The sequence below is a fragment of the Chamaea fasciata genome, unplaced genomic scaffold (assembly GCF_029207755.1).
Source record: "Chamaea fasciata isolate MVZ Bird 193981 ecotype frontalis unplaced genomic scaffold, bChaFas1.0.hap1 SCAF_436, whole genome shotgun sequence".
In the NCBI taxonomy this organism is placed as follows: Eukaryota; Metazoa; Chordata; class Aves; order Passeriformes; family Sylviidae; genus Chamaea; species Chamaea fasciata.
The window spans coordinates 44,807-61,398 of NW_027094521.1; the positions used below are offsets into that span (position 1 = coordinate 44,807).

General features: G+C 54.2%; 1 protein-coding gene across 1 annotated transcript in view; it reads right to left on the reverse strand.

The window, feature by feature from the left end:
* Positions 1–530: 530 nt before the first annotated feature.
* Positions 531–16,592, reverse strand: part of HSF1 (heat shock transcription factor 1) — a 35,968-nt gene continuing 19,906 nt past the window's right edge. The window contains exons 5-10 of the mRNA XM_066208726.1: positions 16,263–16,408; positions 14,874–15,128; positions 11,337–11,439; positions 10,259–10,324; positions 5,250–5,319; positions 531–1,086 (exon numbers count right to left, since the gene is read on the reverse strand). Of these exons, the coding sequence (XP_066064823.1) occupies positions 866–1,086; positions 5,250–5,319; positions 10,259–10,324; positions 11,337–11,439; positions 14,874–15,128; positions 16,263–16,408 (861 nt within the window). The 3' untranslated portion in view covers positions 531–865. The remainder of the gene's footprint in view (positions 1,087–5,249; positions 5,320–10,258; positions 10,325–11,336; positions 11,440–14,873; positions 15,129–16,262; positions 16,409–16,592) is intronic.

Sequence of the window (16,592 nt, forward strand, 5' to 3'; positions counted from 1 at the left end):
GAACTCCCCGGCAGCACCAGAACTGAGGGATCCGCTGGGATCCCTCAGGATCCTCTGGGGCTCTTTGGGATCCTCTGGACCATTTCGGGATGCTCCGGGATCCTCTGGAATCTTTCGGGATGCTCCGGGGACGCTCCCGGAATTTTTTGGGGATCCTCTGGAATCCCTCCTGATGCTCTGGGACGCTCCAGGATCCTCTGGGATCCCCTGGAATCCCTCAGGATTCTCTTGGGCTGTCGGGAATCTTTCGGGATGCTCCGGGGACGCTCCCGGGAATTTTTTTTTTTGGGATCCTCCGGAATCCCTCGCGACGCTCCGGCCTTTTTCTTTCGGGATCCCTCGGCGATCCCTCGGGCTTCCCTGGGACGCTCCAGGATCCTCGGGAATATTTCGGGATGCTCTGGAATTCTCCAGGATTGTTTTGGGGATCCTCTGGGATCCCTCAGGATTCTCTGGGACGCTCCAGGAATTTTTTTTTTTGGGGGGGGGATCCTCAGGAATCCCCTTCGGGATGTTCGTGGATCCTCAGGAATCCCTTCGGGATGTTCGTGGACGCTCCGGGATCTCCCGGAACGCTCCGGGATTCCTCGGGACGCTGCGGGACGATCTGGGATCGCCCGGAATTCTCCGAGGGCGGGCGGCGGCTCCGGGTTTTTGTGCGAAGCGGGAGGAGTCGCTCGGCCCTTCCTTCCCTTTCCCTGGGATCCTTTTCCCAGTCCCTTCTTCCCGGGATCTTTCTCCCAGTCCCTTTTTTTTTTTTTTTTTTTTTTTCCAGGATCCATTTTTTTTTTTTGTTTGTTTTTCGTTTTTTTGTTTCCCGGGATCCATTTTTTCCCGCTCCTGTCCCCTGTCCCCGTGCCGGGCTTTAGGACACGGCCGGGTCCTTGGGCGTGGGATCCTCGGGATATTCCTCGGGATATTCCTCGGGATATTCCTCGGGATATTCCTCGGGATACTCGTCCCCGTCCGGGAAACACGGCCCCTCCCCCAGCTCGAAGAAGATGGGCAGATCGCCGGATCCGACGTCCACGGCGCTGGAATCCACCAGGAACAGCGGCTGCACCGTGCAGGGCACCAGCTGCTTCCCTGGAAAAACGGGAATTCGGGAATGTGGGATTGGGATAATCCACAGTGCAGGGCGCCAGCTGCTTCCCGGGAAAAACGGGAATTCGGGAATGTGGGAATGTGGGATTGGGAATGTGGGAATGTGGGATTGGGATATGTGGGATTGGGAATGTGGGACTGGGAATTCGGGAATGTGGGATTGGGATAATCCACAGTGCAGGGCGCCAGCTGCTTCCCTGGAAAAACGGGAATTCGGGATTGGGAATGGGAATGTGGGATTGGGATAATCCACAGTGCAGGGCGCCAGCTGCTTCCCTGGAAAAACGGGAATTCGGGAATGTGGGATTGGGAATGTGGGATTGGGAATGTGGGACTGGGAATTTGGGAATGGGAATGTGGGAATGTGGGATTGGGGTAATCCACAGTGCAGGGCGCCAGCTGCTTCCCTGGAAAAACGGGAATTCGGGAATGTGGGAATGTGGGATTGGGATAATCCACAGTGCAGGGCGCCAGCTGCTTCCCGGGAAAAACGGGAATTCGGGAATGTGGGATTGGGATAATCCACAGTGCAGGGCACCAGCTGCTTCCCGGGAAAAACGGGAATTTGGGAATGTGGGAATGTGGGACTGGGAATGTGGGATTGGGAATATCCACAGTGCAGGGCGCCAGCTGCTTCCCTGGAAAAACGGGAATTCGGGAATGTGGGATTGGGAATTTGGGATTGGGAATGTGGGAATGTGGGATTGGGATAATCGACCGTGCAGGGCACCAGCTGCTTCCCTGTAAAAACGGGAATTTGGGAATGTGGGATTGGGATATGTGGGATTGGGAATGTGGGACTGGGAATTCGGGAATGTGGGATTGGGATAATCCACAGTGCAGGGCGCCAGCTGCTTCCCTGGAAAAACGGGAATTCGGGAATGTGGGATTGGGAATGTGGGATTGGGATAATCCACAGTGCAGGGCGCCAGCTGCTTCCCGGGAAAAACGGGAATTCGGGAATGTGGGATTGGGAATGTGGGATTGGGATATGTGGGATTGGGATATGTGGGATTGGGAATGTGGGATTGGGATAATCCACAGTGCAGGGCGCCAGCTGCTTCCCGGGAAAAACGGGAATTCGGGAATGTGGGAATGGGATAATCCACAGTGCAGGGCGCCAGCTGCTTCCCGGGAAAAACGGGAATTTGGGAATGTGGGAATGTGGGACTGGGAATGTGGGATTGGGAATATCCACAGTGCAGGGCGCCAGCTGCTTCCCGGGAAAAACGGGAATTCGGGAATGTGGGATTGGGAATGTGGGATTGGGAATGGGAATTCGGGAATTCGGGAATGTGGGATTGGGATAATCGACCGCGCAGGGCACCAGCTGCTTCCCGGGAAAAACGGGAATTCGGGAATGTGGGAATGTGCGACTCGGAATGTGGGATTGTAAATGGGAATGCGGGAATGTGGGATCGGGAATTTGGGATTGGGATGTTTCGGGTCGGTTTCCATCCCTGAATCCCGGGGATCCCAATCCCAAATGACGCCGGATCCTAATCCCAATCCCCCCCAGGTCAATCCCAATCCCACCAAATGCCATTCCCGATCCCAATCCCACCCAAGGTCCATCCCAAATCCATCCCAATCCCTCTAAAGCCATTCCCTAACCCCAATCCCACCGACTCTTATTCCTGATCCCAACCCATCCCGATCCCAACCCACGCCAAGCTCCCGGAATCCATTCCCAAATCCCAATCTCAGCCCCAAACTCATCGCGATGCCAATCCTAATCTCAGCGCCGATCCCGATCCCGATCCAACCCTTCTGCCAGATCCCAACCCCACGGATCCCATCCGAATCCTAATCCCACAGATCCCATCCGAATCCCCACCGCAATCCAAGAGATCCCACGCTAACGCTAAGCCCAATCCCATGGATCCCATCCTTGTCCTAATCCCAATCCCAAGGGATCCAATCCCAATCCAAGGAAACCCCCACAGATCATAATCCCAATCCCATGGATCCAATCGTAATCCCAATCCAAGGGATCCAATCCTAATCCCATAGATCCTATCCTAATTCCAATCCCAATCCCATTGATCCCACACTGATCCCAATCCCATGGATCCCATCCTAATCCTAATTCCAATCCCATGGATCCCATCCAAATCCTAATCCCAATCCTAAGGGTCACACACTAACCCGTATCCTAATCCCAATCCAATGGATCCAATCCTAATCCCGATCCAATGAACCCCCCACAGATCATAATCCCAATCCAAGGGATCCAATCCTAATCCCATAGATCCTATCCTAATTCTAATCCCAATCCCATTGATCCCACACTGATCCCAATCCCATTCATCCCACCCTAATCCCATGGATCCCACCCTAATCCCAATCCCACAGATCCCACCCTAATCCCAATCCCAGGGATCCAGTCCTAAACCAAATCCAATGAATCCCACGCTAATCCTAATCCCAATCCCATGACCTAATCCTAATCCCAATCCTACGGATCCAAGACTAATCCAAACCCAATGGATCCAATCCCAATCCCACAGATCCCATCCTAATTCTAATCTTAATCCCATTGATCCCACACTAATACCAGTCCCATAGATCCCGTCCTAATCTCAATCCCAATCCCACGGATCCCATCCGAATCCAAATGATCCCATCCTAATCCTAATCCCAATCCCAAGGGTCACACACTAATCCTTGTCCTAATCCCAGTCCCAAGGATCCAATCCTAATCCCGATCCAATGAAACCCCCACTGATCATAATCCCAATCCAAGGGATCCAATCCTAATCCCATAGATCCTATCCTAATTCTAATCCCGATCCCATTGATCCCACACTGATCCCAATCCCGTGGATCCCACCCAAATCCCATTGCTCCCACCCTAATTCCAATCCAACAGATCCCACCCTAATCCCAATCCAAAGGATCCAATCCTAATCCCATAGATCCTATCCTAATTCTAATCCCGATCCCATTGATCCCACACTGATCCCAATCCCGTGGATCCCACCCAAATCCCATTGCTCCCACCCTAATTCCAATCCAACAGATCCCACCCTAATCCCAATCCAAAGGATCCAATCCTAATCCCATAGATCCTATCCTAATTCTAATCCCGATCCCATTGATCCCACACTGATCCCAATCCCATTCATCCCACCCAAATCCCACTGATCCCACCCTAATTCCAATCCAACAGATCCCACCCTAAACCCAATCCAAAGGATCCAATCCCAATCCCAATCCAATGAAACCCCCACTGATCATAATGCCAATCCAAAGGATCCAATCCTAATCCCATAGATCCTATCCTAATTCTAATCCCGATCCCATTGATCCCACACTGATCCCAATCCCAATCCCATGGATCCCGTCCTAATCCAAATGATCCCACCCTAATCCCAATCCCATGGATCCCATCCCAATCCCAATCCCATGGATCTCACCCTAATCCCAATCCCATGGATCCCATCCTAATCCCATGGATCCCGTCCTAATCCCATCGATCCCATCCCAACCCCATGGATCCCGTCCTAATCCAAATGATCCCATCCTAATCCCAATCCCATTGAAACCACCCTAATCCCAATCCCATGGATCCCGTTCCAATCCCATGGATCCCATCCCAATCCCATGGATCCCATCTTAATCCCATGGATCCCGTCCTAATCCAAATGATCCCATCCTAATCCCAATCCCATGGATCCCATCCCAATCCCACAGATCCAATCCTGGTCTCGTTCCCATGGATCCCAATCCCAAGGATCCCGATCCCAATTAATCCCAGGCTCCCTTAATCCGCTCTCGAATCCCAATCCAACCTAATCCGAATCCCCAATTCCCATTGGGAATACCGGAGTGCCCCACCCCATTCCCGAATCCCTGAGATCCCAAAATTCCCAAATTTCCCCCAAATTCCCCAAAATTCCCCGAATTCCCGTTGGGAATACCAGAGTCCTCCACCCCATTCCCGACTCCCAGAGATCCCAAAATTCCCAAATTTCCCCCAAATTCCCGAATTTCCCGTTGGGAATACTGGAGTCCCCCACCCCATTCCCGAATCCCAAAATTCCCCCAAATTCCCGAATTTCCCACTGGGAATACCAGAGTCCCCCACCCCATTCCCGAATCCCCAAATTCCCCCAAATTCCCGAATTTCCCGTTGGGAATACCGGAGTCTCCCGCGCCGGGCTCGGTCTCCGCCGGTTTCTGCTGCTCCTGGGCCGAGATGAGATCCTGGATCTGCCGGAATTTCGGGAATGATTTCCCTTCATCCCAAGGGTCTGTGCGTCTCAAAGGCGTTTCTTTCCCAACCCCGGGAAAAATCCCAAACTCGCCCAGGAATTATCCCGGAGAGGAAAAGCCGGGGAACGCATTCCATGGACCCCTGGGAACATTCCCGGAGAAAATCCCAGCCCCGATCCCGATCCCGATCCCAGCCCCGATCCTGATCCCAGCCCTGATCCCCATCCCAATCCCAGCCCTGATCCTGATCCCGATCCCAGCCCTGATCCCGATCCCAGCCCCGATCCCGATCCCAGCCCTGATCCCGATCCCAGCCCTGATCCTGATCCCAGCCCCGATCCGGATCCCGATCCCAGCCCCGATCCTGATCCCAGCCTTGATCCTGATCCCGATCCCAGCCCTGATCCTGATCCCGATCCCAGCCCCAATCCCGACCCCGATCCCAGCCCCGATCCCGATCCCAGCCCTGTTCCTGATCCCATCCGCCATCCCAATCCCAATCCCAGTCCCCGATCCCAATCCCAGCCCCGATCCCGATCCTCATCCCAGATCCCAATCCCAGCCGCAATCCCGGCCCCGATCCCGATCCCAGCCCCGATCCCAATTCCCAGCCCTGATCCCGATCCCAGCCCCGATCCCGATCCCGATCCCAGCCCCGATCCTGATCCCGATCCCAGCCCCGATCCTGATCCCGATCTCAGCCCCGATCCTGATCCCGATCCCAGCCCCGATCCTGATCCCAGCCCCGATCCCGATCCCAGCCTTGATCCTGATCCCAATCCCAGCCCTGATCCCGATCCCAGCCCTGATCCCCATCCCAATCCCAGCCCTGATCCTGATCCCGATCTCAGCCCCGATCCCGATCCTAGCCCTGATCCGGATCCCGATCCCAGCCCTGATCCCGATCCCAGCCCTGATCCCAATCCCAGCCCTGATCCCGATCCCAGCCCCGATCCTGATCCCGATCCCAGCCCCGATCCTGATCCCGATCCCAGCCCCGATCCTGATCCCGATCTCAGCCCCGATCCTGATCCCGATCCCAGCCCCGATCCTGATCCCGATCTCAGCCCCGATCCTGATCCCGATCCCAGCCCCGATCCTGATCCCGATCTCAGCCCCGATCCTGATCCCGATCCCAGCCCCAATCCCGATCCCGATCCCAGCCCCGATCCCAATCCCAGCCCTGTTCCTGATCCCATCCGCCATCCCAATCCCAATCCCAGCCCCGATCCCGATCCTCATCCCAGATCCCAATCCCAGCCGCAATCCCGGCCCCGATCCCGATCCCAGCCCCGATCCCAATTCCCAGCCCTGATCCCGATCCCAGCCCCGATCCCGATCCCGATCCCAGCCCCGATCCTGATCCCGATCCCAGCCCCGATCCTGATCCCAGCCCCGATCCCGATCCCAGCCTTGATCCTGATCCCAATCCCAGCCCTGATCCCGATCCCAGCCCTGATCCCGATCCCAGCCCTGATCCCCATCCCAATCCCAGCCCTGATCCTGATCCCGATCTCAGCCCCGATCCCGATCCTAGCCCTGATCCGGATCCCGATCCCAGCCCTGATCCCGATCCCAGCCCTGATCCCAATTCCCAGCCCTGATCCTGATCCCAGCCACAATTCCAGCTCTAGCCCGACCCCGGCTCTGTCTTGATCCCAGCCCCGATCCTGATCCCGATCCCAGCCCCGATCCCGATCCCGATCCCAGCCCCGATCCCAATCCCAGCCCTGTTCCTGATCCCATCCGCCATCCCAATCCCAATCCCAGCCCCGATCCCGATCCTCATCCCAGATCCCAATCCCAGCCGCAATCCCGGCCCCGATCCCGATCCCAGCCCCGATCCCAATTCCCAGCCCTGATCCCGATCCCAGCCCCGATCCCGATCCCGATCCCAGCCCCGATCCTGATCCCGATCCCAGCCCCGATCCTGATCCCAGCCCCGATCCCGATCCCAGCCTTGATCCTGATCCCAATCCCAGCCCTGATCCCGATCCCAGCCCTGATCCCGATCCCAGCCCTGATCCCCATCCCAATCCCAGCCCTGATCCTGATCCCGATCTCAGCCCCGATCCCGATCCTAGCCCTGATCCGGATCCCGATCCCAGCCCTGATCCCGATCCCAGCCCTGATCCCAATTCCCAGCCCTGATCCCGATCCCAGCCCCGATCCTGATCCCGATCCCAGCCCCGATCCTGATCCCGATCTCAGCCCCGATCCTGATCCCGATCCCAGCCCCAATCCCGATCCCGATCCCAGCCCCGATCCCAATCCCAGCCCTGTTCCTGATCCCATCCGCCATCCCAATCCCAATCCCAGCCCCGATCCCGATCCTCATCCCAGATCCCAATCCCAGCCGCAATCCCGGCCCCGATCCCGATCCCAGCCCCGATCCCAATTCCCAGCCCTGATCCCGATCCCAGCCCTGATCCCAATCCCGATCCCAGCCCCGATCCCGATCCCGATCCCAGCCCCGATCCTGATCCCAGCCCCGATCCCGATCCCAGCCTTGATCCTGATCCCAATCCCAGCCCTGATCCTGATCCCGATCTCAGCCCCGATCCCGATCCTAGCCCTGATCCGGATCCCGAACCCAGCCCTGATCCCGATCCCAGCCCTGATCCCAATTCCCAGCCCTGATCCTGATCCCAGCCACAATTCCAGCTCTAGCCCGACCCTGGCTCTGTCTTGATCCCAGCCCCGATCCTGATCCCGATCCCAGCCCCGATCCTGATCCTGATCCCAGCCTTGATCCTGATCCCGCTCCCAATTCCCAGCCCTGATCCCGATCCCAGCCTCAATTCCAGCTCTATCCCGATCCCGGCTCTGTCTTGATCCCAGCCTTGATCCGGATCCCAGCCCCGAACCCGATCCCAAAAGAGGATCCCAAAGGAGCCGGGAGGATTCCCAGGTGTCCTTGGGAATGGCACAAGGGGATCCATCCCAGAATATCCCAAAAAATCCCATCCCAGAATATCCCAAAAAATCCCATCCCAGAATATCCCAAAAAATCCCATCCGGGAATATCCCAAAAAATCTCACCTGGGAATATCCCAAAAAATCCCATCCCGGAATATCCCAAAAAATCCCATCTGGGAATATCCCAAAAAATCCCATCCCGGAATATCCCAAAAAATCCCATCCCAGAATATCCCAAAAAATCCCATCCCAGAATATCCCAAAAAATCCCATCCCAGAATATCCCAAAAAATCCCATCCCAGAATATCCCAAAAAATCCCATCCCAGAATATCCCAAAAAATCCCATCCTGGAATATCCCAAAAAGTTCCATCCCAGAATATCCCAAAAAATCCCATCCCGGAATATCCCAAAAAATCCCATCCCGGAATATCCCAAAAAATCCCATCCCAGAATATCCCAAAAAATCCCATCCCGGAATATCCCAAAAAATCCCATCCCGGAATATCCCAAAAATCCCATCCCAGGGAATATCCCAAAAAATCCCATCCGGGAATATCCCAAAAAATCCCATCCCGGAATATCCCAAAAAATCCCATCCCAGGGAACATCCCAAAAAATCCCATCCCAGAATATCCCAAAAAATCCCATCCCGGAATATCCCAAAAATCCCATCCCGGAATATCCCAAAAAATCCCATCCCAGGGAATATCCCAAAAAATCCCATCCCGGAATATCCCAAAAAATCCCATCTGGGAATATCCCAAAAAACCCCATCCCGGAATATCCCAAAAAATCCCATCCCGGAATATCCCAAAAAATCCCATCTGGGAATATCCCAAAAAACCCCATCCCGGAATATCCCAAAAAATCCCATCCCGGAATATCCCAAAAAATCCCATCCCAGGGAACATCCCAAAAAATCCCATCCCAGAATATCCCAAAAAATCCCATCCCGGAATATCCCAAAAAATCCCATCCCAGAATATCCCAAAAAATCCCATCCGGGAATATCCCAAAAAATCCCATCCCAGGGAACATCCCAAAAATCCCATCCCGGAATATCCCAAAAAATCCCATCCCAGAATATCCCAAAAAATCCCATCTGGGAATATCCCAAAAAATCCCATCCCGGAATATCCCAAAAAATCCCATCCCGGAATATCCCAAAAAATCCCATCCCAGGGAACATCCCAAAAAATCCCATCCCAGAATATCCCAAAAAATCCCATCCCGGAATATCCCAAAAAATCCCATCTGGGAATATCCCAAAAAATCCCATCTGGGAATATCCCAAAAAATCCCATCCCGGAATATCCCAAAAAATCCCATCCCAAAATATCCCAAAAAATCCCATCTGGGAATATCCCAAAAAATCCCATCCCGGAATATCCCAAAAAATCCCATCCGGGAATATCCCAAAAAATCTCACCTGGGAATATCCCAAAAAATCCCATCCCAGAATATCCCAAAAAATCCCATCTGGGAATATCCCAAAAAATCCCATCTGGGAATATCCCAAAAAATCCCATCCCGGAATATCCCAAAAAATCCCATCCCAGAATATCCCAAAAAATCCCATCTGGGAATATCCCAAAAAATCCCATCTGGGAATATCCCAAAAAATCCCATCCCAGAATATCCCAAAAAATCCCATCCCGGAATATCCCAAAAAATCCCATCTGGGAATATCCCAAAAAATCCCATCTGGGAATATCCCAAAAAATCCCATCCCAGAATATCCCAAAAATCCCATCCCAGAATATCCCAAAAAATCCCATCCCGGAACATCCCATCCCAAAAAATTTCCCGGTTTGGGTTTTCCAGGGAAAAACTGGGATGAATTTCCCCCGGAATCCCCAAATCCGAGGAATTTTCTCCCCGGCAAATCCGGGATTTTCCCCGTTTTTGGCGCCGGGGGGGGTGTGAGGTGGGACGATTCCCGCCGGGAATTCCCCCCAATCCCGCCTCCCCTGTCCCCGGGAATTCCCGGGAATTCCCGGAATTCCGAGCTCACGCTGGCCAGGCTGCTGTCCAGGTCCGGCAGGGTCACGTCCGGCACCGCCATGGACGGGCTGAAGAGCTGGGGGGGGAAAAAAATTGGGAATGGGAATCGGGAATGACGGAATTCCCGGGAAAAATCCACCCCGAGACTGGGAAGGCCAAAATTCCCGGGAAAAATCCACCCCGAGATTGGGAATGTCAAAATTCCCGGGAAAAATCCACCCCGAGGTTGGGAATGTCAAAATTCCCGGGAAAAATCCACCCCCGAGATTGGGAAAGTCAAAATTCCCGGGAAAAATTCACCCCCGAGATTGGGAATGTCAAAATTCCCAGGAAAAATCCACCCCGAGGTTGGGAATGTCGAAATTCCCGGGAAAAATCCACCCCGAGATTGGGAATGTCAAAATTCCCGGGAAAATTCCACCCCTGAGATTGGGAATGTCAAAATTCCCGGGAAAATTCCACCCCGAGATTGGGAATGTCAAAATTCCCGGGAAAATTCCACCCCCGAGATTGGGAAAGTCAAAATTCCCGGGAAAAATCCACCCCGAGATTGGGAATGTCAAAACTCCCGGGAAAAAAAAACCCACCCAGGGAATGAATCCCGGAACATTCCCAGTGGGAATTCCAGGGATGAGGAATCCCCGATTTCCAGCCCGATTTTCCCGCGGCTCCCGGGGCTTTTTGGGCTCGGGGAATTCCGGAATTTCCGGGAATTTTGGGAATTCCTGGGATAGCGAACGAATCCCGGAACATTCCCAGTGGGAAGAGCCCCCCAAGGTTTCGATGCCCGATTTCCAGCCCCGTTTTCCCGCGGCTCCCGGGGCTTTTTGGCCTCGGGGAATTCCGGGAATTCTGGGAATTTTGGGGAATTTGGTGAATTTTGGGGAATTCCTGGGAATTCCTGGGATAGCGAACGAATCCCGGAACATTCCCAGTGGGAAGAGCCCCCCAAGGTTTCGATGCCCGATTTCCAGCCCCGTTTTCCCGCGGCTCCCGGGGCTTTTTGGCCTCGGGGAATGTCGGGAATTCCGGGAATGTCGGGAATTCTGGGAATGTCGGGAATGTCGGGCAGGGCGGCGGGCACTGACGTCGAGCAGGGCGCTGTCCATGCTGAAGCCGTGCGTGCTCAGCATGGCCTGCAGGTTGTCCAGGCTGGAGTCGATGGTGTCCAGGTGCTCGTTCAGCTCATTCCTGCTGGGAACGGGAACGCAGCCTCAGGAGCGGCCGCGGGAACAGCAACAACACCGGGAACAGCAACAGCGGGAACAGCAACACCGGGAATTACAGCGGGAACAGCAACACCGGGAATTACACCGGGAATTACAACGGCGGGAACAGCAACACCGGGAATTGCAACAGAGGGAACAACAACAGCGGGAATTACAGCGGGAATAACATCAGCGGGAATTACACCGGGAATTACAACGGTGGGAACAACAACGGCAGGAATAGCAACAGTGGGAATAGCAACAGAGGGAATAACAATGGGAATAACAGCGGGAATTACAGTGGGAATAACAACAGTGGGAACAGCAACAGTGGGAACAGCAACAGCGGGAATAGCAACAGTGGGAATAGCAACAGAGGGAATAACAACGGGAATAACAGCGGGAATAACAACAGCGGGAACAGCAACAGTGGGAACAGCAACAGCGGGAATAGCAACAACGGGAATTACAGCGGCGGGAATTACAGCAGGAATTACACCGGCGGGAACAGCAACAGCGGGAATAGCAACAACGGGAATTACAGCGGGAATAACATCGGCGGGAATTACACCAGGAATTACAACGGTGGGAACAACAACGGCAGGAATAGCAACAGTGGGAATAGCAACAGTGGGAATAACAACGGGAATAACAGTGGGAATAACAACAGCGGGAACAGCAACAGTGGGAACAGCAACACCGGGAATTACACCGGCGGGAATAACATCAGCAGGAATTACAGCAGGAATTACAACGGTGGGAACAACAACGGCAGGAATAGCAACAGTGGGAATAGCAACAGAGGGAATAACAACGGGAATAACAGTGGGAATAACAACAGCGGGAACAGCAACAGTGGGAACAGCAACAGCGGGAATTGCAACAACGGGAACAACAACGGCGGGAATTACAACAGCGGGAATTACAGTGGGAATAACACCGGCGGGAACAGCAACACCGGGAATTGCAACAACGGGAATTACAGCGGCGGGAATTACAGCAGCGGGAACAACAACAGCGGGAACAGCAACAGTGGGAATAGCAACAGCGGGAATAACAACGGGAATAACAGTGGGAATAACAACAGCGGGAACAGCAACAGTGGGAACAGCAACAGCGGGAATAGCAACAACGGGAATTACAGCGGCGGGAATTACAGCAGGAATTACACCGGCGGGAACAGCAACAGTGGGAACAGCAACAGCGGGAATTGCAACAACGGGAATTACAGCAGCGGGAACAGCAACGGCGGGAATTACAACGGCGGGAATAACATCGGCGGGAACAGCAACACCGGGAATTGCAACAGAGAGAATAACAACGGGAATAACAGCAGGAATTACAGTGGGAATAACAACAGCGGGAACAGCAACAGCGGGAACAGCAACAGTGGGAATAACAATGGGAATAACAGTGGGAATAACAACAGCGGGAACAGCAATGGCGGGAACAACAAGAGCGGGAATAGCAACGGCGGGAACAACAACAGCGGGAATTACAACAGCGGGAATAACAACAGCGGGAAGAGCAACGGCGGGAATTACGGCGGGAATTACAACAACGGGAACAACAATGGGAATTACAACGGCGGGAACAACAACAGCGGGAACAGCAACAGTGGGAAGAACAATGGGAATAACAGTGGGAAGAACAACAGCGGAAACAACAACGGCGGGAATAGCAACGGTGGGAATAGCAACAGCGGGAATTACAACAGCGGGAATAACAACAGCGGGAATAAAAGCAGCGGGAACAACAACGGGAATTACAACGGGAATTACAGTGGGAATAACAACAGCGGGAAGAACAACAGAGGAAATAACAGCGGGAACAACAACGGGAATAACAGCGGGAACGGGATCAGGAGACTGGGGTTGGGAACGGGAACGGGCTGAGGGTGGGAAATCGGGATCGGGGCGGGAACGGGAGCGGAAAACCGGGATCAGGGCCGGGATCGGGGCGGGAACTGGGATTGGGGCCAAAATCCCTGGATCCCCCCCACCCCACCCCGGGATGCCAAGGGAACTGGGACCGGAATTCCCAGCTGAGATCCCGATATTCCGAGGGAATTCGGGCTGGAATTCCCAGGGAAATGTTGATTTCCCACCCTCTGCCCCCCTGGATTTGGGAATTCCGGGAATTCCGGGAATTCTGCCCTCCTTCCCCGGCCCCCCCCCCTCCGGCACAGCGGGATCCCGGCCGGAATCCCGGGAATCCCAAACCAGGGGGATTATCCCGGGAAAATTCCATCCTGACCCTGAGTTGGCCTTTGGGAATTCCTGGAATTCCATCCTGATCCCGCTTTTCCCGAGCTACGAATCCCGCCCTGACCCTGCCGTTTCCGAGACGAGAATTCCGGGAATTCCAAGCATTCCATCCTGCTCCTGCTTTTCCTGAGCTGGGTTTTTGGGAATTCTGGGAATTCTGTCCTGCTCCCATTTTTCCCGAAGTTGGGAATGCCGGGAATTCTGGGAATTCCATCCCATTCCTGCTTCTCCCATGGGAATTCCATCCTTTTTCTCCCTCTTTTCCCGAGCTGGGAATTCCGGGAATTCTGACCCGCTCCTGCTTTTCCTGAGCTGGGAATTCTGGGAATTCTGACCCGCTCCTGCTTTTCCTGAGCTGGGAATTCCGGGAATTCTGACCCGCTCCTGCTTTTCCTGAGCTGGGAATTCTGGGAATTCTGTCCCATTCCTGCTTTTCCTGAGCTGGGAATTCTGGGAATTCTGACCCGCTCCTGCTTTTCCCGAGCTGGGAATTCCAGGAATTCCGTCCCATTCCTGCTTTTCCTGAGCTGGGAATTCCGGGAATTCTGACCTGCTCCTGCTTTTCCCGAGCTGGGAATTCCGGGAATTCTGACCCGCTCCTGCTTTTCCTGAGCTGGGAATTCCGGGAATTCTGACCTGCTCCTGCTTTTCCCGAGCTGGGAATTCCAGGAATTCTGTCCCATTCCCGCTTTTCCCGCGCTGGGAATTCCGGGAATTCTGCCCTAATTCTGATTTTTCCAAGCTGGGAATTCCGTCCCATTCCCGCTTTTCCTAAGCTAAGCCTTGGGAATTCTGGGAATTCCCAACTCTGTCCCATTCCCGCTTTTCCCGCGCTGGGAATTCCACCCCGCTCCCGCTTTTCCCAAGCTGGGAATTCTGGGAATTCCCCTCCCAATCCTGCCTTTTCCGAGCTGGGCTTTGGGAATTCTGGGAATTCCGGGAATTCCATCCCCGTTCCTGCTTTTCCCGAGCCGAGGAATTCCAGGAATTCCAGGAAATCCGCCCCACTTCCGCTTCTCCTGCCCCGGGGCTTTGGGAATTCCGCGAATCCCGTCCCCGTTTATTTCCCCGGCCGGGAATTCCAGGAATTCCGTCCCGTTGCCCGTTTTTCCCTTCGCCGGGAATTTCCCGGAATTTCCCGGCCGCTCACTTGTCGAGGCAGGCGACGCTCAGGCACTTTTCCTGGGCCTGGGGATTCCCGGGAACGGCGGCTCCGGAGTCGTTTTCCCGCAGGATGGAGTCGATGAAGGTGGACGGGGACAGGGGGGTCTCGGCATTCCCGGGATTATTATTATTATTATTATTCCCGGGATTGTTATTCCCGGAGTTCTTGGGCTCGTCCTCCGCGGGCGGGCTCCGCGCGGGGCTGGGAGGCTCCTCCTTGATCCGGATCACCGGGCTGCTCCTGATGGGCGGGCGGGGGGAAAAGCGGGAAAAATGACGGGAAAAACGGGAATAACGGGAGAAACGGGAATAACGGGAATAACGGGAAAAACGGGAATAAGGGGAAAAACGGGAATAACAAGAATGGGAAATGCGAATGATGGGAATGGGAATAATGGGAATAATGGGAATAGTGGGAATAATGGGAATGGGAATAATGGGAATAATGGGAATAATGGGAATAACGGGAATGGGAAATGCGAATGATGGGAATGGGAATAATGGGAATAATGGGAATGGGAATAATGGGAATAATGGGAATAAGGGGAATAAGGGGAATAACGGGAATAGTGGGAATAATGGGAATGGGAATAACGGGAATAATGGGAATAACGGGAATAACGGGAATAAGGGGAGTAAGGGGAATGGGAAATGCGAATGATGGGAATGGGAATAACGGGAATTACGGGAACGGGAATAACGAGAATAATGGGAATAATGGGAATAATGGGAATGGGAATAATGGGAATGGGAAATGCAAATGATGGGAATGGGAATAACGGGAATTACGGGAATGGGAATAACGGGAATAACGGGAATAATGGGAATAATGGGAATAACGGGAATAACGGGAATAATGGGAATAACGGGAATAATGGGAATGGGAATAATGGGAATAATGGGAACAGGAATGATGAGAATAACGGGAACAATGGAAATGGGAATAATGGGAATGATGGGAATGGGAAACGGGAATAATGGGAATGGGAAACAGGAGTAACAGGAATAACGGGAATAACGGGAATGATGGGAACAGCAATAACGGGAATGAAAAAATGGGAAAAAGGGGAATGATGGGAAAAAGGAAGAACGGGAATAAGGGGAACGGGAAGCGGGAATAGAAAACGGGAAAAACGGGAATGATGGGAAAAAGAAATAACGGGAGCAACGGGAATAACGGGAATGAGAAAGGGGATTAACGGGAACAGCGAGAACGGGAATACCAGGAGCAAGGGGAGCGACGGGAATGAGAAACGGGAACAACGGGAAGGGGAAAAACGGGAATCGCGGGGATAACGGGAATTCCGAGCCCCCCCCCCCCCCCGCCCGCCGTTCCCGAGGAATTCCGGGAACGTTCCGGGCGGCGTCTCCCCACCTGCCGTGGCGGCCGCCCGGCGACGCCTCGGGGCTGGAGGGCGGCAGCTCGGTCACGTCGGCGATGATGGGCCCCACGATGGGCCCCGCGTTGGCGCCGGGATCGGCCGGGAACAGCGCCGGGCCGCCCAGCGCCGGCGCCGGCGCCTGACACACGGAAAACGCCGTTACCGATCCCGATGGATACCGGCATCGATCGGCCCCGATCAGGGATCGATCCCCTCACTGATCAATAACCGGGCCGGAATCGGCGCCGGGATCGGCCGGGAACAGCGCCGGGCCGCCCAGCGCCGGCGCCGGCGCCTGACACACGGAAAACGCCGTTACCGAT